This window comes from Lichenostomus cassidix, chromosome 25, assembly GCF_008360975.1.
Source record: "Lichenostomus cassidix isolate B80296 chromosome 25, HeHo_3.0, whole genome shotgun sequence".
Taxonomy (NCBI): Eukaryota; Metazoa; Chordata; class Aves; order Passeriformes; family Meliphagidae; genus Lichenostomus; species Lichenostomus cassidix.
This window is the reverse complement of record NC_139505.1, coordinates 380,776-401,252: the sequence shown is the minus strand read 5'-3', so window position 1 is coordinate 401,252 and position 20,477 is coordinate 380,776. Positions and strand designations below refer to the sequence as shown.

Genomic DNA, 20,477 nt, shown 5'->3' with positions numbered 1-20,477 from the left:
CGCCCATCACTCCCTTCTTTTGGGTGCATCCGTGCTGTTTTCCCGTCCTCGCCGCGCTCCGGCCCCTCCAGCACGTGAGACACAGGATCCGCACACAGCCGCCGACGGCAGCTGGCCCTTCAAGAGCTATCATTCGGTACGGTCCCTTTAAGGCGCGCTCCTTGCTGCCGCCCTCTTTACTGCGGGCCGGAAGAGCGTAGCGCCCTTCCGGTGCGGCCTCTGCCCGTCCCCAAGATGGTGGCGGCGCTCGGGTGCTGACGCCACCGGTCACTTCCGGCCGGAGAACGGCCATGGGGCTGGGGGGTGCCGAGGCGGGGGTCGTCGGGGGTCCCTTCCGCCGGCGTGAGGTGAGGGGGCGGCGGGGCTGGGCCTGCGGCGGGGCGGGGAGAGGCCTGGCCTGGGCCAGCAGCGGCGCGGCAGGGCCTAACGGTGGTGGGCCGCCCCGTCGCGGGGCCGGTGCGGGCGGCGGCGACGGAGCAGGGTCCTGGGCAGGTGTGGAGGCTGCGCAGGCGGACGGAAAAGCGGCAGGTGGGGAAGACGGGGCGGAACTGCTGGGATGAACTGCTGGGGTTCATCGGGGGGGGGGGGAGGGGGTTGGTGCGAGACCTACTTGGCCTTGATAGACCCCAGGAGAAGGGGATGGAGGGTCCCGGGGCAGGTGGGGAAGGGCCCGGAGCACCCCCTCGGCGAGGCTCCCCTCGGCAGGTGGGGCAGGCTTGAACGGTCCCGAAGAAGGCGGGGAAGGGGGGTGGAGGGTCCAGGGACCCTCCCCAGGGCAGAGGCCGGAGCGCCCTCCGGGATGGACGGGAAAGTGGCCGGAGCCCCCCGGGACTGCGGGGGTAAAGCTGCCTGGGTGACAGTGGGGACACTCCAGCGACACGGAGCCGCGGTACTGGGGACGCTTCTGGCCCGGCAGTGACCTTGAGCGGATCCCGGACCGAGCTCTGCCCCCGTTCACGGTCTCAGAGCACGGCCGAGCCTTTGTGGACCAGGGATCAGAGTTGCTGGTTTCGCTCGGTGGTGGGGGGCGGGGTGGAGGGCTCCTGCCCGCAGGGCTGGGGGTGCTGGGGAGAAAAGTGCTGGCATCAAAGTGCCTCTGTTACATCGGTTACAGAGCGACTGCTGCTCCAAGGAGCTGCGGGTTGTCAGCGGGGCTGGAGTTACAGCCCAGACTCCCTAGCCGGTTTGTATCCGCTCTCACCGTGGGGTAAATTTAAGGAGTGAGCAGTGTATTAGCTTAGCTCCGTGGGTTGGATATGGTCCTAATAACACCAAGGTCGAGGTTCGATCCCCGAATGGGCTATCGACTCAAGAGTTGGACTCGGTGGCCCTTCTGGGACCCATCCAACTCAGACTATTCTGTGATTCTCTGCCGAAGGGGATGCCAGGCACCCTCGGCGCTGGCTCCGGATGGTTCCCAGGCGGGTGCTTAGGCATTAGCATGCTGGGCAGGACACATCCCCGGCCGGGGACACAAAGGCCCTGTCTGTGTTTGCCAGCGAATCATCTTTAGCTCCAGCTGCAGCAAAGAGCGGTTTGGGGACCAGATTGACAGGGTGGCATTAAAAGGACATAAATGGGGGGCGTTTGTACTAAGTTGAGTTCTGGGTATAGGAGGCTGAGGCTGTGCCCAGATGAGAGAGTAGAAGTGGGGACAGCCTGCTTGGTATCTCATGCTTGGACTTCTGGGCAGAAGCTGAAGAAATGCTGTTTTGTGCATGGTGGGAAGGGACCACTGAGGGATGGTTTTGGCATGAAAGCTGCTCTAGAGTATGAGAAAGTGTGAGCTTTGGGGAAGCCTAATGCACTTGTACCTTGTTTTGGAGAGAAGGCCAAATCAGGAGATGTTGCCATATCAGTCTCTCCAAAATTACATAAAGATCATGAAAGAGTTGCTTGATGAGTGTGACAAGATCCCTGCCCTGAGCAAGCCCTTGGTCTAAATTTCTGGAAGAGTAAATGCTCTGAGCAGAACTGTCATGTTAGCAAAGTAAGAATTGTAGCTATGCTGGTCACCCCTGAAGCTGCCAGGATGCCTTCCGTCTTCCACACAGAGGGTCTTCAAGTGCCTCAGAACCTGGGGTCAAGTGACTTTGCCTTTCTAATTCAGATCCTGAAGGAGAGGAGTTATTGGTAAGAGTCCAGAGAAAGAAAAGCTATTTCTTCAAGAGATTGTGACTGAAATTGTAAACCCAAAGCACTAGAGCACATAAAACTAAATAAAGATTAAAGATACATCATTATTATTATTAGTATTAGTATTTTGTTTTCCTTATTGCAGGATGTTTCTTTGTAGGCAGCCCTTCCTTTTCCTGTGGGGAGCTCAATTCCGTCCCTGAGTGGCAGAGGAATTTGGAGTATGGACTAAACCCTCAGGCTTCACCAAAGAATCATGTTGGCTAGATTCTACTTTTTTTTTTTTTTTTTTTGGTAAATAAAATATTAAGCTGGTGGGACTCCAAACAAGAACCAAGTCATGTTTTCGTAGGTGATGTGTGTAGATAATTCCTGTGCAAGAAGCACTGTGTGTCAAATCATGCCAATATTAGCAAACCCAGTAAGGTTGTAATTGTAATTAAAGCAATCCAGGCTTTGTTTAGTCAGGCTGTAGTGTTTGTTGTGCCTTATCTGCCCAGGCATTTGCCTGGGAGGGTGAAATGTAGCTCTCTTTGCACTGGAAAAAACGTTGGACCCAGGTGTCCTTGGATGTTTTTAACTCCCCTGTGCATCTGGAGGAGCTGTGATAGCCTGTAATGCTGTTTGCTGCTGTTCAGTAAATATTCTGTTGGCTGACAAGCAATGAAATGGTCAATTAATGGGACACCCACTTTGATCTCCCATAATTTCAAAACTATAATTTCTTCTGTATGCCAGCGGTAAACAACTTCCAGTTGTTTTGTTACTGTGTTTCTAACAAAATGGCTCTGGCTTGTGTGAGCTCATCATGACTTCTCAAGTGTGGAGACATTTCCCCAAGAACCACAGACTGATTTGGGTTGGAAGGACCTTAAAGCCCAGCCCATCCCAGCCCCCTGCCATTGGCAGGGACACCTTCCGCTAGATCAGGGTGCTCCAAGCCCTGTCCAACCTAGTCTTCCAGGGCTGGGGCAGCCACAGCTTCTCTGGGCACCCTGTGCCAGCACCTCACCATCCTCACAGGGGACAATTTGTTCCCAATATCGCATCTAATCCTGCTCTTGGTCAGTGTTCTGTCCTGTCGCTCCAGGCCATTGTCCCAAGTCCCTCTTCCTTGGAGCTCCTTTAGGCTCTAAACTTGTGGTTTGATAAGGAAAGTGCCCCCAAATCGGTGTGTGGTGGTGACTGCTTGTGCCTTCAAGTTCTCACTTGGTAATCTGTTTTCACATCTCAGGTTTTGGCCCCCCTAATTCCTGTTCCCGCTTCTTGCTCTCGCTCTGCTCTCCAGCAGTTCAGCTTGTGCCTGGGCACACATTTCCAGCACCCATTTGCCAGCGTCTGGAATCTAAGTTATGATCCAGCTGCAGTCAAGCCTTTCCCAAAAGTTTAGCTACCCAAACACCCCATGTTTTTTTGGTTTTTTTTTGATGTGGAAAGAAGGTCCTTTCAGGCAGTGAAATGATCTGTGTTGCATTGGGTAACTCTGAGCTGCCCTTCTCCTGTTGCCTGGCCTGGTGTGGAGGTTCCCTTACCCCAAGCTCGGTTAATAGTGCAGCAAGGTAATTTGCTAATTACAGCAGCTAGAAGTACCAGGAGCCTGGTTATGGAGAAGCAGCTGGTGCCTGCTGGAACATGGTGATGAGCTGCAGCAATTTGGGCTGGGGGAGACTGAACCAGCACCTCCCTCCTCATCCCCCTCGTTCCTGGCACTCAGAGCACGGCCAGCAGTGGACGGGGCGTTATCAGACCAGGAGCAGTGATGGAGTGTTGGAAGGGAGGGTGAACTTTGCTCGCTGTAGCTGACAAGCAGCTCAACAGAGAGATGCGCTGTGATTTAACCCGTTCTTTTCAGGGTCTTGGGCATCAATGTGGAGACTTTACATGGCTGTTTTGCATTGGCCTTGTTCTCCCAATGTTGTTCTTCTTTTCACGTTCTCATCACCCTGCAGTTTTAGGAAGATCAGAACAGAAATGCCCAAAGAAATGTGTCTAATTCATGCAGGGAATCTAGGAACACAAACAGAGACTTGTCACTTTCTTCTTTGTACAGATCCTGGAACTGAAAAGTGACATCCTGACACCTGGGAGCATCACAGACCTGGAATGACTGGGGAGAAACTGCTTTGGTTGGCCATCCCTGATCTTGCATGTACATTAAAAGGTGTGTGTGCTGTTGGAGTGGTGCTCATCTGCTGGCTCTCAGCCTGTTTCCCAAAGTATGGGAGCTTTGCTTTTCCACAGAACAGTTTGGGCTGTGGTGAAAGCTGCCACATGTGCCAGCTGCTGCTGAAGCCATGGTGACATCAGAAGGTGCCACATGGTAGGGCCCTGCCTCTGGAGGTTACAGTCTCTCTGCTTGGCCAGCACAGTGCTGCTTGCTTTGTGCTTGAGGAGAGTCAGCAGAGTTTGAGGTGATGTGGGCAGCCATAGTGAATGGGGGCTTTGTCCTCTACCCAAGGGGTCTCTCATTTCAGGTTGCCAGCACTTGCAGTCTGGTCGGTCAAGGCTGGAGGGCTGGGCCTGCATCTGCTCTGTACCTTTGAGGGAGATCTGGACCTCTCCTGCCTGACCCCAAGGAGCCATGGAGGACAAACGCAACATCCCCATCATTGAGTGGGAGCACCTGGACAAAAGGAAATTCTATGTGTTTGGGATTTGCATGACTATGATGATCCGGGTGAGTGTTTACCCCTTCACGCTCATCCGGACGCGGTTGCAGGTTCAGAAGGGCAAGAGCCTGTACAATGGGACTTTTGATGCCTTTGTGAAAATCCTGCGGACAGAAGGGGCGGCTGGGCTCTACCGTGGCTTTTTGGTCAACACTTTCACCCTGATCTCTGGACAGTGCTATGTGACAACATATGAGCTCACTCGGAAGTACGTGTCACGGTACAACAACAACAACGCTGTGAAGTCTCTGGTGGCTGGCGGCTCGGCCTCCCTGGTGGCCCAGAGCATCACGGTGCCCATCGATGTCATCTCCCAGCACCTCATGATGCAGAGGAAGGGGGAAAGCATGGGCAGGTTTAAGGTGAAGAACCAAGATGGCAAGCGGTTGCTGGTCTTTGGCCAAACCAAGGACATCATTGTACAGATTTTCAAGGCTGATGGTTTTAGAGGCTTCTACAGGGGCTATGTGGCCTCACTGCTCACTTATATTCCCAACAGTGCAGTCTGGTGGCCCTTCTACCACTTCTATGCTGGTAAGTGAAAGGAGGCTTGAAATGGGACAAGATTATCCCAGGAGACCCAGAAGCCGCTCAGATCGACTCTGCCATGTGGATTCAGCATGATTCGCTTTCTGTCTCTTGGGGTGGGAGCAGAACATGTTGTGAACTAAAGAGCTGTATCTGGTTGTGCAGGAATTCTGCAGGTGTTGGGTGGAAGATTAATAGAGCAGCAGTGTTTCAAAGATAATGATGAGGGGTCCAAGTGCTAGAGGACTTCAGACTGAATGGCTGTAGGCAAGAGGGGCTTTATGCAACTGCTTTAACTTTCTCTTCCACTAATCCCAAATAATGCCTTGTCTATGGGAGTGAGGAAGGCTCCTTTGTTGGGCAGAGTTTTGGAGCCACCATGTAAGTATAGTTCATCTTGCAGTTCATGGGGACACAGGAATCTCATATATGGCCAAAGGACTTTTAGAGCCACAAATCTCATGGCAAAACCTAACAACAGGCAGAGACAAGGGCCAGATCTTCCCTGGGTTTCTGTTAGGTCTTGCTTCCGTTTTGGCAGCTTTAAAACTGGCACCAAGTCTTGTGATAATAAACTACACTTAGCAGAATGTTCTTTCTCCATAGCTCAGTTCTGGTACTCCTTAGGGTGCTCCCAAAGTCTAAAGGTATTGGCCAGCTAAGGTTTATTTCCACCTCTGATGATAATTTAGATATCTGCCATGCATGTTTGCACATGGTTTTTAGGTGTCTAGTTACCTAATTTCTGCCAAAAATTGGTGGTAATGAGCAGTTTGGGTTTTGCTGTACTGGGCCTAAAGTATATCTTGGAGGTCACCTGTTCTTCAAAATCCAGATGTCTCAAAGGTCCTGTTTGCTTTCCAGAGTTCTGGTAGCTCCAGGAGGCATAGTTTCTTCATCTTGGCTGCATTTAAATGGCAGTGGCAGCTTGGAATGTTGGTCCAGTCTCTACTTTGTGGGAGTGCTCCCATCAGTCTCCATGTCAACAGTTTATAAGACCAAAACCCACTGTATTTATTGTAAGGTTTTCATGTGAAAAGGGCTCAAAGGAGCACATGTACGAACAAGGCAATTGATAGGGAGAGACCACAGCTCTCTCTGCTTCCAGGTGTTTGCTATTTCCCTGTCTTCTCAGTGGAAATAGAGATGAGGGGAAACATAAGCCCTAGCTGTCAGTGAATCTCTGCTTTGGCTGAATTTCCCAGTCTTCTGTCCCTGGATAGAGCAGCAGCAGGGGTCACTGAACCCTCCTCAGGTTCAAAGGACACTGCTGGCTCTGATTCCAATCAATGTTTGAGGTCACAAACAGAGCTGCTTCCTTCCCTCCTGCCAGATAGGCTTCCTCATCATCCAGAAAAAATGGGGCTTTTGAGCAGTCTTCTGTCCAACTTTAACCAAAAAAAGTGTGGGAGATTCAAATCCTATTGTTCAGGCAACAGGAGCAAAGTGAGGAAATCTGGGATGAGCACTACATGGTGCTTTTCTTCTTAGGGATCCACAGTGGGATACCAGCAGTGGGACAGTGTACCCAGCGGTGACAGCTTTCTGTGCAAATCTTTGCAGACACCTTCCAATAGAGCCTTGTCTTAAGGCTTCCCCCACCTTCTAAAGAGGGTGGGTGTTTCCATGCCCTGTTTTGGTGACATGGAAGCTCATTCTGTCCAGTTTGCCCTGCAGGCCTGGGAGCCAGTGTGGCAGCTGATGGGAGGCTGTGAGATGAAGCACAGGAAGTGTCCTGGAGCCGCCGGGATGATGAGTCCTGCTCCCTGTGCCATGCTAGCTTTCCACTTGGTGTAGGAAGCACCACTTGGAGATTCTGTGGGAGGACGTGGCAGGCTGTAAATCAGGGATTCCACCCACTGCAAATCAGTTGGAATTAATGGGGTGGAGTTAAGGAACTGATAAGTGGCCACTGAAAGTTTGAAACTTTTCTCTCTCCGTTTCCCAGAACAGCTTTCGAGTTTGACTCCTAAAGACTGTCCCCACCTCCTTCTGCAAGCGATATCTGGGCCACTTGCAGCTGCAACCGCTTCTACACTCACCAACCCCATGGATGTGGTGAGGGCTCGGGTCCAGGTAAGAGCTCACTCAGCGTGCTTGCCACAGTGTGGGCTGGGGTTCAGCCTCAGTGCTCTGATACCTGTGGTTTCAGGTGAGCTGCTTCCCTGCTCTCCCTGGGCCTTTCGTCCTGGATATTAGCTGCTTAATTAGCCCTCAGAATTAGCAGGAGCAGCCTGGGGAGCAAGGCTGGCAGTGCTGGCCTGGCCTGCTCAGACAAGCTTTCTCTTCGGAAAGGGAGAGATGCTTCCGCTGCTTTCTTAGGACTTTATGCTTTTTTTGCTCCCCTCTTCAGGGAGTTCTGGAGACCAGATCAAGGTTGTTGGACTGGCTGATCTGTCATCTCCAGAGTCTTCAGTTGCAGGAGAGCCCCAGAGCAGCTCAGTATGGAGTCTGGCAGCTCTGTCAATGTTTGTTCTGGTGTTGCAGGTGGAAGGCAAGAGCTCCATCATCCTCACCTTCAAACAGCTCATTGCAGAGGAAGGTCCCTGGGGGCTGACTAAAGGCCTCTCTGCTCGCATCATTTCAGCCACTCCTTCCACCATCGTCATTGTGGTGGGGTATGAAACGCTGAAGAAGCTGAGCCTTCGCCCAGAGCTGGTGGACTCAAGGCACTGGTAGAGACAGCTGGTGGAGAAGAACCTTCCTGTCAACCCTCTGAGCTTGGACTGTCACAGGGGAGAGCCCAAGAGGCAATGCAGCTGCTGTGCTTTTGTCTCTGGCTGGTTTTGCAGCACAAGGCAGATGCAAAAGCAACTGCACTTCACCTCTTTAGATCTGAGTGTCGTACAATGTTCTGCTGCTGGTTTTGCTTCAACCACGACCTTTGGCAGTGCTGTTTGCCTGGGACAGTCCATTCCAGGTGTGTGAATGCATCCTGGCAAGTTATTCCTTTTTTTTAAAATTAGAGACTTACTGGCTTAAGCAAAAAGCCAGTTTATTCTCTTTAAATTATTTTCATCTTTGCCAAACTTCCAAGGAGAGGAGTCTCACATCCTGCAGCAGGACCCTCTGGTGGGATGTCTATAGTGGCAGTTGTGCTGTGGGAAGCTGGAAGCAGAAAATAGACAAGTGAATTTCTCCAATTACGCGCATTTATTTCTATAAGATGTGAGACAAGAGTAACCTGGAACCACTTCAGACCTGATTTCCTGCATTTTGAATAGATCTACATACTTGTTTTGTATGTTCTTGGAAAATGTTCCCTGTCTCTCATCCTCCAAACAGGCTGGCTGATAAGCGAGTCAGGAGCTGAGCTGGCTGTTTGGAATTAGCTGATGGCCATTTTGACACCTAACATGTGTTTTTAATCTGTTGTAATTTCATTATTTTAGGGAAGCTTATTCTGATTTTGGGGGTACTGAATGGTTGTCCTGTGGCCTTGTTCAGTGTGTCAATCCTGCATGCTCAGGGTGGCTGCGGCCACTTCCCACCTTTAGTTAGTTTAAGCCCAGAAATGCAGTTTGGAAGTGTCCAACTGTGGTGCTGCCGGCAACTGGATGAGAGCTGAATGGGGTTTGAGCTACAATTGGATGTGAAGTGGGGAAGGAAAAACCTTGTGCTGGCTTTTGATCCAGTTCAAACCTGACTGGCATGTTCATATTGAATAAGAAGTGATAGTTCACTAGTACTTCATGAATTTAAATCCTGCTCATCCTGTTTGGGAAGGGCAAGGATGAAGTTTTGCACACTTGCTGGATCAGAATCCCAAGCTATGGTCTGTGTATTTTACCAGGTGAAAAATTTAGGGGGGATGAAACCAGCGGCTGCTTTTTGGGGAGGGAAGGGATTGTTTGGCTGTACTCTGCTGCTCTTGGTGGTTGAGATTTGCCTTTCATGCTGCTAGCTCACACACGGTGCTCATCCCAATTAGCCGTGTCCAGGGGGGTTTGGAATGCACCTCCAGACTGCAGAGTGCACCACCTCCATTGCCCTGCTGCCATAACCAGGAATTTTGGTCAAGGTGTTGATCCTGCTGACCCGTGGCTGTTGCTGGGCTCCCCTTGGCTAGCTTTTCCCCTGGGGACTTGCCAAGTGTGGTTCTGCCCTTCATCCCAATGTTACGGTTCTGCCCAGCAGAGACTGGACGTGGCACCGTGTCTGCTGGAGGTGGAGAGCGTTGAAGCTGCTGCTGAGGTGGGAGAGGTGTCTCTGCTAAGGGCAGAGCTTGGTTCTAAGGTGCAGTGCTGTGATGGGGCTGTTAGTGAGTCATTGAAACCCTCTTCATCCCGTTTTTGTTTCCTGCAGTGCTCAGAAAGGCAGCAGATGCCAGAGCCACTGGAGGAGCTGTTGGAGCAGCACCTTCTGCACCTGCTCTGGTCACTTGTCTAAAAGTTGACATCAGTCAGTTCTTGCTGTAGTAGCAAATTTTGCTCTGAAAAGCAGAAAAACAGCACTCCAAATCACAAGGCAGCAATAACAATAGTATTAACAGGAATAATAACAATCAATCTGTGCCGAGTCCAGCAGGGCCAGTCCCAGTGTGCGGTGTGGAGGGGTGGCAGCACCAGCGTGGGGAGACACTGTCAAACTTAATGTTCCTCTCCTAACCGGCAACATTCTTGACAACTAATAAACTTCAGAGACCTTCAGTTTGGTGCCTGCGTTTAAAAGCACATGAGTGTCCATGCCAGGGGAGGCTGGTGCATTTTGTCGTGTCACAGAAACGGATTCACCCCTTGCATTTGGACTAGGACTGACAGTGGGTGCTCAGTGGCTGAAGGAGCCAGGGAAAACGGGCTGGAGCACGTAGACTGCCTGGAATCAGGCCCTGAGGACGCGGGCTGTGTCCTGGTTGGCTGTGACGTAGGGAATGTCGCTTTTTTTCTTTATCCGAGCTGAACTTTGCTGCTTCTTTCCTCGTTGAATTCTTCAGGTTTGATCGTTTTATTTCACTAAGCGACCGAGAGCCCCAGCCGCTGGGGGACAGGGCGGGCATTTCCACGGCGACTGCGGCGAGAGGGATGGTTTGTCACGCCGCTTCAGTTCAGGGCCGGGCGGTGCCCTATGCCGGGAGGCGGCAGCTTCTTACCGCGGTGGCTTTTGTAGCGTTTTGGGTCGGAAGCGGGGAGCGGCCGGACCGGGAGGGGAGGCTCCGCCCACGGCGGCACAAAGCTCCGCCCACGGGCGCGTGCTCCCCGCGAGTGCGCGCTCTTCCCGCGCTTGCAGATGGTAGGGGCGTGGCCTGCCTCCCCGACCAATGGCAGCGGCGCCCGCCGTGGCGACAGCCAATGGGCAGTGGCGGCCATGAGCATACCCGGCCATGGCGGCGGCGGGCGGTGATGGTGGCGCCGGGGTGGCGCGGGATGGTGGTGCCGGCCCGGCCCTGTTGGCGGCCCCGGGTCGCGCCCAGGTGTTCGCCACCGTGGTGGACACATTCCTGGAGAAACTGGTGGTCGCCGGGAGGTGAGGCGGGAGTAGGGTCGGGCGGGGCGGGGCGGGGATGGACTTGCCCTGACCCTGGGCCCACCCGGATCCCCAGCAACGGCCCTGCCGCTGCCTCCGGTTCTGAGGCTGGCGCTGACCCCGACCCCATCTCAAACCCTGACTCCACCGTGACCCCAGTCCTGACCCTGCCTCCCTCCCGCCGTCTCGCAGCTACGAGAGGTTTGTCAACTGCTACCGCTGCTTCTACAAGCTGCAGCCCCAGCTGACCAGGAGCATTTACGATCAGTTCATCTCCCAGCTACAGGCGTCCATCAAGGTGAATGAGGGAGCGAGCCAAGTGCCTGGGGGGCTGCGGAGGGGCTTGGAGCCTCCAGAGGGGCTCCAAAGCCCTGTGAAAAAGTGCTGAACAGATTGATTTTAAGGGCAGCAAATACATTTCCTAAATAGCAAAAGCAGAAAAATTAGGCTGCTCTCCAGACTTCTCTGTCTTCCTCAGAAAGAGCTGTAGAATCATTCAGGTTGGAAAACACCATCGAATCCAAGCATTTCCCCAGCATTGCTAAGGCCACCACTAAATCATGTCCCCAAGTGCCACATCCACACATCTGTTAAATACCCCCAGAGATGGTGATTCCCAGGGTGTAGACCCTTTATCCAGGACGAAGCTGGAAGGACTTTGGACAAGGATGTGGAGTGGGAGGGCAAGGGGAATGGCTTCCCACTGCCAGAGGGCAGGGCTAGATGGGATATTGGAAAGAAATTCTTCCCCGTGACGGTGGTGAGGCCCTGGCACTAGTTGCCCAGAGAAGCTGTGGCTGCTCCATCCCTGGAAGTGTTCAAGGCCTGGTTGGACAGGGCTTGGAGCACCCTGGTGTACTGGAAGATGTCTTTGCCCATGGCAGAAGGTGGAACAAGATGGGTTTTAAGGTCTCTTCCAACCCAAACAATTCCCTGAATCTATGACCAGCAAGGGCTCACAAGCAGAGTGGTACCTGTGTTTGTTTACTTTGCATGCTGCTGAATCCCTGTTTTGTCTGTCCTTTGCAGGAGGAGGTCCAGGAGGTGAAAAATGAAGGGAATCTTGAGGAACTCTTTAGTTCACTGGATAAGATTGTGGAGGAGGCAAAGGACCGGGAAGAGCCAGCGTGGTATGGATGGCCAGGGAACGGGTGGGAGCCATGTTCCTATAAGGGCTGTAGGTGGTTCCTGGGTGCTGTTTGGGTGTCCTGTTGGCCTCATGCTGCGAGGGAGGGTCTGAAAGCTGCTGTGTCTTTACAGCAATGTTACTGGGCCTAAAACACACAAAAAGCAGTTTAATCTCTGCATGTCTGTGTCCAGGATCCATTTCCATTCGCTTCCTTAGTGTAGGGAGGTGAGTGCCACTGAGATGGGGGGACAAGCCAATTCTGACCAATCCAAAGGGCTGATGGGATATTTTGGGCACAGCTCCTCTCCAACAGCAGAATTCCCCTGGGTGCTCTTTGTCTCCCTGGCTGGGCATTATAGCCAGAAATACTAAGATTCTGTGTTTCTGTGCTGAGGGGGTGAATGACATCTTGCCTGCTCCAAGCCTCCACTTACAGTCATGTTTGGGGAAGGGCTCCCTGTTCCCTCCAGTGGGGCTCCACACAGGAGTCCCCACTGTGGCTGTGCTTGGTTCCCATTGCCAGAAGAAATGGGAGCCTGGAGAGCCACAGAGCTGATCCCGCCTGACAGCAGTTCAGCGTCCAGTCAGGGTGTGTGGCATTTATGCCAGGCAGAATCACTGCTCTCTGTCTGCTCCATGTCCCATTGTGTCCCCAGGCGGCCCAGTGGGATCCCGGAGGAGGATGTCCGCAGCACCATGGTGCCGTACCTCCTGAAGCACCGCTCCTACCTGCGCAGAGTTCTCAAGGAGAAGGAGGAAGAGAACAGGAAGGTGGCCGAGTCTGTGTTGATGGGGAGGGACAAGATTGTGGAGCTGCAGCAGCTGATCCAGGCTCGCCATCAGGCCTGGCAGGTAAAAACAGATCAAACCAAACAAACCTCCTCGTACCACCTGCCTTAGGGGGGCTCAATAGGGCCTGGAATGACATTCAAACCCTCCACTTCTCCAAGACGTCCCCAGCAGCCAAGTCCTGCTGAAACTTTAGGCCTGGGCATTTTCTCTGGAGGTCTCAGGTGCTTTTGCCTGTGCAGTGGGTGGGACGTGGGATGTTGCTAGGGAAGATGAGGGGGTTATGTTCTTTGCATGCAGGGAGCAGCAGTGTGTGACACACTCATCCCACTTTCCACCCTGAGCATGGCAGGGGGGGAGGAGCATCATGGCTGAGGTCCGTGGGTCATTTTCCTTCCAGGCAATCAGTAAAGAGCAACAAGACCTCATCATGACTTTCCGAGAGCCCCAGTGAGACCTCAGGATGTCCCACAGACCCTGCTGTGGCAGTTCATTGTCCCAAAGCACCGATGGGAAAGGGTGTGCACAGAACCCAAATTGAGAGCCACACCATCAGGCCACTGGAGACTACAGAGGGACTGGAATGGCTGCTGGATTGGCACAGTTTGATCAGATTTGTTGAAGAAACAGAAAAAACATTAGGATCTTTGGAAATAGATGGCAATTCCTGATTTCCTGCTCAGCTAGATATATAGAGAGTCCCACAGTGTGTCTGTGCACTCATCTGCTCTCTCAGTGCTGTGACAGGCCTGACTCGTTTCCAAAGCCACATTTGAGGCTTTGTTGCTATTTTAGCTGTGCATAAGACAAAATTTAGTGCCTTAAGCTCCAAGCCAGGCTGTGCCCAGGCCCAAGGAGCCCATGAGCAGGAGCACGAGCAGCTGAGGGCAGGTCACAGCTGACGCTCCAGCCCATGCTTGCATGTTCATTCAGTCTCCATGTGCTCAAACCACTGCCCATCACACATGCGGCAGTAGCTGCTGCACCAAGTTCCTTGTTACAATTCATTTTGTTTTTCCAGGGATCTGTGCAGAGGTTGGAACGACCTTGCCTTGACTTTGCGGGCTTGTGGCACAGGGGTTAAATGTTTTTCTCTGGAACCTCCTGGAGCCAGACTGGTTTTCCCCACCCAGAGTTGTGTTACCACATCATTGGAAGTTTGCGGGCCAGGGAGGTAAAGGCTCCTGGGATCTCCCTGGCAGAGCCCCCCAAGTGAGGTGGGCCTCCAGCATGAGCAGGTTGTTCCTCGGGGCTGGGCAGGGAATGAGGAGACTCCCGCCGCATTGAGGAGGACTCTGAGTCCAACAGCCACTGAGGGCAGCAGGTTCACTGGTTTCCACTCCAGGGAGAGGCTGTGCCCTGTGACAAATGGGGTAGCAGCAGTGGCCGCTCGCACCACACCCCAACCTCTGTTTGCAATTAGAGCCCGCGATGGCGGCTGCGACAGTTTCCCCTCCGCCTCTCCTCACTGCACTGCAATCTCAATAAATTGGGGCTGTTGTTCCCAGCTTGGCCCTCACAGCTCACTTGGCCCACGTACTCTGTATTTTATGGGTTTGTCTGACAAAGTCTCTGGTTCAGCATTTCTATCCTTGTCCGCCCCAAAGCCTCCGGTTCCGCTTTTCAAGACAGGGCTGGGATTTATAGGATCTGAAAGTGGTCGGAATTCCAAAGAGGAATGTCCCAAGGACTCCCACTGCCCGGAGCCCTCCTGGAATTAAACAGGAGCAAACGGTGTGGGTGAGTGCCTGAGCACTCCTGGGGTCTGGAGGAGAGGGGAATGTGAAAGGGAGGATGAACAAGAGGTTCTGCTGCTCTGGCAGCCCCACTTCCCTGTGCAGGGCTGGAACCACAAATACTTTTCTGGTAAAACCACTTTTTTGGGTTTTTAGAGGTGCTGGATCTCTCTTGAGGTCCTCCTTTTGGGAACGGCTGATGTCCTGGCCATGCAGCATCTGCATGGCATATGATGGGGAGGAGCTGTGTGGAGACCAAGGGCCTAGGCACCTCCTCACCATCCTCCAGGGACACGACAGGACAGTGCCCCAAAAGAAGCATGCACTGGTCCCCCAAAAGGGGGCCAACAAGTCCAGGCTGGCCCTGCACATGGAGTAAAAGCCCACAGGTTTTGGCAGTAAAGTCTCCCTGTGGCACAGGACATGCTGCTGGGATCCAGCAGCGAGAGCTGGGACAGGGCAGTGGCTGACTAGGGAGCACAGCAAGGAACCCCCAGAGCCCCATCACCCATTCCAGTAGGGACCGGGTGCTGCCAGGCCGGCAGGGCTGGGCCCACCAGCAAATCCCCCCTGGCCCAGGGCCTCGTTTCCCTCCCTTTGTGGGCTCTGGCTGGGCACGGGGGGACCAAGTTCATCCCAAACCACAATTGCTGCCTGTGCTGGCAGCTCCGGCCATGGCGGATGTGCTGGAAATAACCCTGCTGAGGCTGTCTTCCCCGCCCTTGCCAGGGCCACAGCACCCTATAAAGGGAGCCGGGGAGCTGGGGCTGTGCTGAGCCCAGCACGGGGGAGGCACCATGAAGTCCCTCATCCTGCTGACCTTCTTGGCCCTGCTCACCCTTGGTCTGTGCCACAGAGGTATGGGGATGTCCAGGGCTGATGGGGATGGCGGGGTTGGTTCCATGCCCCAGGAAGGGCTCTGGAGGGAACAGAGGGACTGGGAGAGATTTGCTGAACCTTGGTGTGGGGGATACAGGGATGGAACAGGTAAACAGGGAGCAGGACATGCTTCATGACATTGGGGATTCTCGGTGAGGGATCTGAGCCCTGGAAGAGCAGGGTGAGAACAGAGCCCACATGGGGCATTCCTGAGCCCACCCACCCCTCCGTGTCACTCACAGCTGCCGATGGCTCTGCCAGCACCAATGACTCGCCCAGCTCCGAAGGTGAGTGTCTGCAACTGCTCAGCCCAGCTACCTCGGGGAGAAGGGGACATGACCCCCCCTGACCCACCACACTGTTCCTGCAGCCTTTGTCTCCAGACGCGCCAGTGCCGAGGTGGTGCAGAGACAGAAGCGGAATTATGGCTATGACAGGTAGAGCTTGGTCCTGCTGGGCGAGGGATCATGGCCCCCAGGTTGGGGGAAGTCTGCTGGCTCAGCCCCTCCCCAGGAGCCTGCAGCCCCCACTGAACCCCCCAACACCTTCTGAGTCCCCCGTTTGTCCCCAGCAGCCTTTATGGAGCCCCGCGGGACCCGCTGGAGGCCAAGCGCGAGGTGTGTGAGCTCAACCCTGACTGTGATGAGCTGGCTGACCAGATTGGCTTCCAGGATGCCTATCGGCGCTACTACGGCCTCGTGTAGCCCCAACCACTCCCCACTGTGCTGTGGGGCAGGGGCTGAGCTCCCATAAACCTGCATCAGTCCCCCCTTTATACCTTCACCCTCTCACCCTTTCTGTTAGCCCTGGAAAGAAATAAATGCAAATGGTGGAGCCAGTTCCTTTCCAAGCTGGGTGTGTGGGTGGGTGTGAGGCTGCAGTGTATGTGCTCCATGTCACCCCACACAGCTGAGGATTCCTGATTTCCCTCCCTGTCCCCTCCCCCCAGGCTCCAGGGATAAGAGGTGCTACCACTCCCAGATCCTACTCCCAGCAGTGAGGAGCCCAGAGCTGCACCACCATTGTTCCAGTTTAGTTTAAAACTGCTTCTCTCAAGCGTGGGGTTATTGGGGAACTGCGGAGCTGCTCCACGCACCCCAGGGCCCTATGCCCTGCCCAGGGTTTTCATCACAGACCACACTAATTACGCATTGACCTTGACATACTCATGCATGCATGCGCTGCTGGGTTCCCACATAAGATGACAAATTCATGGATGCCCCAAATTCATTGAGTCACTACTGGTTTGGGTTGGAAGAACTAAGGCACAGGCTGGGTGCAGAGGAAATGGGGAAACTGCAAGACACCCAACAGCAGGGCCCACCACAAAGGGGGTGCCAGGATCCTGGGTCCTCTTGCAGCCCAGCCCCTCACTCACAGTGTCACAAGTCCCTCCTGTGCCCAGCCCTGGTGGGGACACCTGGGGGGTGGCCAGAGCTGCCAGGGGTCTGGGGCAAGGCCACAGTCAAGACACTGATGATGGCAGTGTTGCCCACAAGGACCGCCCTGGCAGTGCCAAAATGCCAAAGGTGCTTGGGAGCCCGGGGGAGCTCAGGTGGCCCCACAGCCAGGCCTGGCGCATGCACACATCACAGAGGATGGCTTCCAGCTGGAAGGGAGTGCCCAGCACAGAATAGATGTGGAACAGCTGGTGGCTGTGTCCTGCCAGGCTGAGAGGCCATCACCTTTGGGTGGTGGGGCTCCTTGTACAGCTCCTGCTGCAAGGGGCTGCTTTGGGGAGAGGGGACAGGAGCCATGGCAATGGGGGAGAGTGGGGGGCTGCTGCTCACTGATGCAGTCAGAGCAGCTGAGTACAAGACCCTAGGGCAGGTGGGATGCAAAGAGGAAGCCGGCGAGCAGCACAAGGAGCGGTGGTGGCTGTACCTGACCACAGCTTCACTCCAGGAGTCACACCAGCGGTAGCAGAGGAGCTGTGGGGAGGAGAGTGAGAGCCAGCAGGGACCCCTCTGGACACACCCTGGAACCCCTGTGGTGGGGGCACCTGACTCTTGCCCCGAGCCACTGTGACTCACCTGGTAGAAGAGCGGGATGTTGTCTTAAAGGACAAAAGCCTCTGCAGCACCTTGCTCAGCCAGGGATGTTCCAGCTCGGGGAAGCTGTGAAGGGGGAAGGGGGGGGCGGGGCACAGACCACCCTCAGCTCCCACAGTGGGGACCCTGCAAACACCTTGGCTTTGGGCCAGAGCAGGGGTAATCACCAAGAGGACCATAAAGCTGAGAAGGAGGAAACCTCCAGCACCATTTTCACTATCCCAAACAAACTGGAAATAGCAAGAGAGGCCAGTGCAGATGAAGGAGTTCAAAACACTGCAGACCCAGGAGTCTGGCATCAGGTAGGCACCACACAGGCAAACTGGTAGCCTGTGACAGACACATGGTGTCATGGGGCCTGCAGCTCCTTGTCCCTGCCCTTGCCCCATCCCCGTGCCAGCCCATCTCCACCAAGTTTCTCCGCAGGCCATAGAAGCTGAGGGCTCTGCAGTCACAGATGTAGCAGATGTGGTGGGCAGGCGCTGGCACAGAGCTGAAGGGGTGGGTACAGCTGGGGGCAAAGGGCAGAAAATCAGCAGGTAGATGAGCAGTGGCCAGTGGTGCAGCTCCCAGCAGAGTTCCAGGGAGGACGAGAGCACCAGGCAGTGCCACTTGAAATACCTTCCAGCACAGTGTGTTTTGAAGTGAGCTCTGTCCCTATCCACATCCTTGTCTCCATCCTCATCTCCATCCTCATCTCCATCCCTTCCTCATCCCCATCCCTGTTCCTATCCATGCCCCTAACCCCATCTCTGTACCCAGCCCTGTCCCTAACCCCATCCTTGCCCCCATTGCCAGCCTTTCTTTGTCCCCATCTCCATCCTTTTCCCATACCTGTCCCCAGTTCAGCAGCTGTCCCTGCCCTCATTCCTATCTCCATAATTTCATCACTCCCATCCTTGTCCCTGTTGCAATCCCATCTCCATCCCCGTGCCCATCACCATTCCTATTCCCATTCTCATCTCCCTCCTTGTCCCCATCCCCACCAGGTCGGAAATGTGTCCAGATATTGGCTATCTCATTTATCATCTAAAAGGAGCTGAGGACACAGTCAAGGGGCGCCGGTATGCCAACCTGATCGCATCCTCCCAGAAAATCTGTGGTAGCAGCACGGCTGGTCAGGGGACACCCCAGGGGGAGTGGGGCAACCCAAGAGCTGCTCTGGTATCGTGGTGGGTGGGGAAACTGAGGCAGGGTGGGCTGGGTGTATCTCCCAGTTGGAACAATGTTGGGTGGGCAGTCCAGGTGGTTTCCCACCTTGGATGAGGGAATTGGGGGAAGAAACCTGGGAGCAGAGCCTCTGCCTCCCCCAGCCACACATACCCAAGGCACCTGGTGGACCCTGAAGACCTGCTGCAGCTTTACCAGCAGCATGGTGGGACCGTGGTGTTCAGGGTGAGAGAGACTGGGTCTTCAGGACCACATCTGTGAGGGGGTGGTGATACGGCTGCAGGAGCCACGATGGACGCACTCAAGAAGGCTCCTGGCTTTTCCCATGGCTGTATGCAGCAAAGTCTGCTGTTTGACTCTTCCAGAGAGCCACTGACTGGACAGGATCATGACCACAGGCCCAGAATGGGAGAGCACACTGGGGTCAGGGGTCGGGGCTGGCAGTAGTGCAGGGTGCTGCAGGAAGGAGTGAGATCGTGCTTTATCCCCATGCCACTGTATACCCTCTCACCAGAAAGGCCCCCAGCCCTAGGGGCGGTCCTTGGCAGATGCAGGCTTAGGACCACCACGGCAGGGGCAAAACCCCTGTGGACACCCTGCAGCTCCCTCGACCCAGCCCAGCAAACCTGTTACTCAGGGCCTGAGGAAGGACACTGAACTGGGCAGCTGGGGAAACTGGAGCAGCAGGGAGAGTAGCTTGGCAGCAGGAGTGCCATAAGCATCCTACTCACCCCTCAGCCCAAAACTCACACAATGGTTTAGGAGGCAAACCCAAAATGATCCAAAAGTATTGGGAGACATTTCCTGCTGCTCTCCACTGAGCAGGAGCCAGAGCGATACCGGCAAGAAGCACTGGTGGGATGGTGGCTGATGCCATGTGGTGGCTGATGCCATGTGGTGGCTGTGCCCCTCCCCTAGCTGCCCTGCAGAGCCCCCTCCTCACCACTGCCATGGGCTGGCAGTCTTGGCCCTGCTGCTGCCAGTGGCTTGCCCTTCTCCTGGCTCCATGCTAGGTCCCTCCCTGGCAGCAGCCAGGCAGAAGGGGCCTGGCAGAAGGGGCAGATGAGGCCCTTGGCATCTCCCCTTGGCAGAAGGGGCAGATGAGGCCACCGTGTGGGCTCAAAGGCAGCTTTGTGCCGGACACATCACCTCCCTGCCGCGGCCTTGTTTTGGCTAAGATCCCCTCAAATTCCCCCTGAAGACATGACCCCTTACTGTGCACGGGGGGCACGTGTGAGCCTCCAGTGCTGGAGGGGCCACTGGAAGATGGCTCTGGGCACTGGACCTTAATTACCACCAAGCTGGGAGAGCCAGGGCAGATGACAGTGCTGAGTGTACGTCCATCAGGGGCCCTCAAAAACACTCACCAGGTCATACTGTGGGCCCCACCAGGGGAGATCTGGGAGGGAAGAGGTGGAGAAAACAAAAGTTTGGGGAAACAAAACAGACCTGGCAGCAGGAGGGCTGGCAGTGGCTACAGCTTAGTCCATGGGGCAAACGCCAGCAGAAGGTCTGCATTGCAGCTGGGTGGAACTCAGGAGACTGAGGACTGAGCTGGGAGCAGGATGGATGCTTTCCATTCCCCCTGTCTTTGGGGATTTATTGACCCCCAGAGGACTCATGCCAAGTACCGGGCACAGCATGAGCAGCAGTAAAACACCTTGAAGAGTCTGATGTGCACGCTGGTCCATACCAGGGCTCTGCTTCTCTGGCAGTCCCAGCCAAGGTGAAGTCACTTGTCCCCAGGGGTGTTGATAGGAGGCTGATGGGAGGGTCTGGGGTCGCCACACTGGAATGCAGACCCTGGTGCTTAGCAGTCCCTCCAAAATAACCCACATGAGCCACAGCAAACCCAGGGAGATGTTCAGGGCAAGGGAATGACACATCTGTGCCAGAGGTGGGAAGGAGAGGCAAAGAAAGGAAGGGG

General features: G+C 54.6%; 4 protein-coding genes across 9 annotated transcripts; 3 read left to right on the top strand and 1 right to left on the bottom strand.

The window, feature by feature from the left end:
- Positions 1 to 195: 195 nt before the first annotated feature.
- On the top strand, positions 196 to 9,982 carry SLC25A44 (solute carrier family 25 member 44). 3 transcript variants are annotated; one of them, XM_085082620.1, is made up of 6 exons: positions 196 to 347; positions 1,115 to 1,183; positions 4,187 to 4,297; positions 4,611 to 5,339; positions 7,282 to 7,409; positions 7,821 to 9,982. In XM_085082620.1, exons 4-6 carry the CDS (start codon positions 4,718 to 4,720, stop codon positions 8,010 to 8,012), a joined length of 942 nt encoding a protein of 313 aa, XP_084938746.1. In that variant the 5' UTR covers positions 196 to 347; positions 1,115 to 1,183; positions 4,187 to 4,297; positions 4,611 to 4,717; the 3' UTR covers positions 8,013 to 9,982. The 3 variants fall into 3 exon arrangements, with proteins under 3 accessions (XP_084938746.1, XP_084938745.1, XP_084938747.1); XM_085082619.1 differs by lacking the exon at positions 1,115 to 1,183; XM_085082621.1 differs by lacking the exons at positions 196 to 347; positions 1,115 to 1,183 and adding an exon at positions 399 to 528.
- A 148-nt stretch (positions 9,983 to 10,130) lies between these two features.
- On the top strand, positions 10,131 to 13,368 carry PMF1 (polyamine modulated factor 1). The gene is made up of 5 exons (XM_085082622.1): positions 10,131 to 10,796; positions 10,989 to 11,094; positions 11,826 to 11,926; positions 12,582 to 12,777; positions 13,115 to 13,368. The coding sequence occupies exons 1-5, from the start codon at positions 10,654 to 10,656 to the stop codon at positions 13,166 to 13,168; spliced, it is 600 nt and encodes a 199-aa protein (XP_084938748.1). The 5' UTR covers positions 10,131 to 10,653; the 3' UTR covers positions 13,169 to 13,368.
- A 368-nt stretch (positions 13,369 to 13,736) lies between these two features.
- Positions 13,737 to 16,167, top strand: BGLAP (bone gamma-carboxyglutamate protein). Of its 4 annotated transcripts, none has more exons than XM_085082627.1 (4): positions 13,737 to 15,308; positions 15,572 to 15,616; positions 15,700 to 15,766; positions 15,904 to 16,167. In XM_085082627.1, the coding sequence occupies exons 1-4, from the start codon at positions 15,248 to 15,250 to the stop codon at positions 16,031 to 16,033; spliced, it is 303 nt and encodes a 100-aa protein (XP_084938753.1). In that variant the 5' UTR covers positions 13,737 to 15,247; the 3' UTR covers positions 16,034 to 16,167. The 4 variants fall into 4 exon arrangements, with proteins under 4 accessions (XP_084938753.1, XP_084938752.1, XP_084938751.1 ...); XM_085082626.1 differs by having other exon boundaries at positions 15,901 to 16,167; XM_085082625.1 differs by lacking the exon at positions 13,737 to 15,308 and having other exon boundaries at positions 15,318 to 15,616.
- A 544-nt stretch (positions 16,168 to 16,711) lies between these two features.
- PAQR6 (progestin and adipoQ receptor family member 6) lies at positions 16,712 to 19,558 on the bottom strand. Its single transcript, XM_085082188.1, is given in 10 exon segments — positions 16,712 to 16,855; positions 16,858 to 16,991; positions 17,120 to 17,200; positions 17,203 to 17,260; positions 17,363 to 17,403; positions 17,406 to 17,446; positions 17,612 to 17,754; positions 17,792 to 17,904; positions 17,907 to 18,001; positions 19,494 to 19,558. Coding segments are annotated over 10 exon segments (915 nt in total).
- Positions 19,559 to 20,477: the final 919 nt, after the last annotated feature.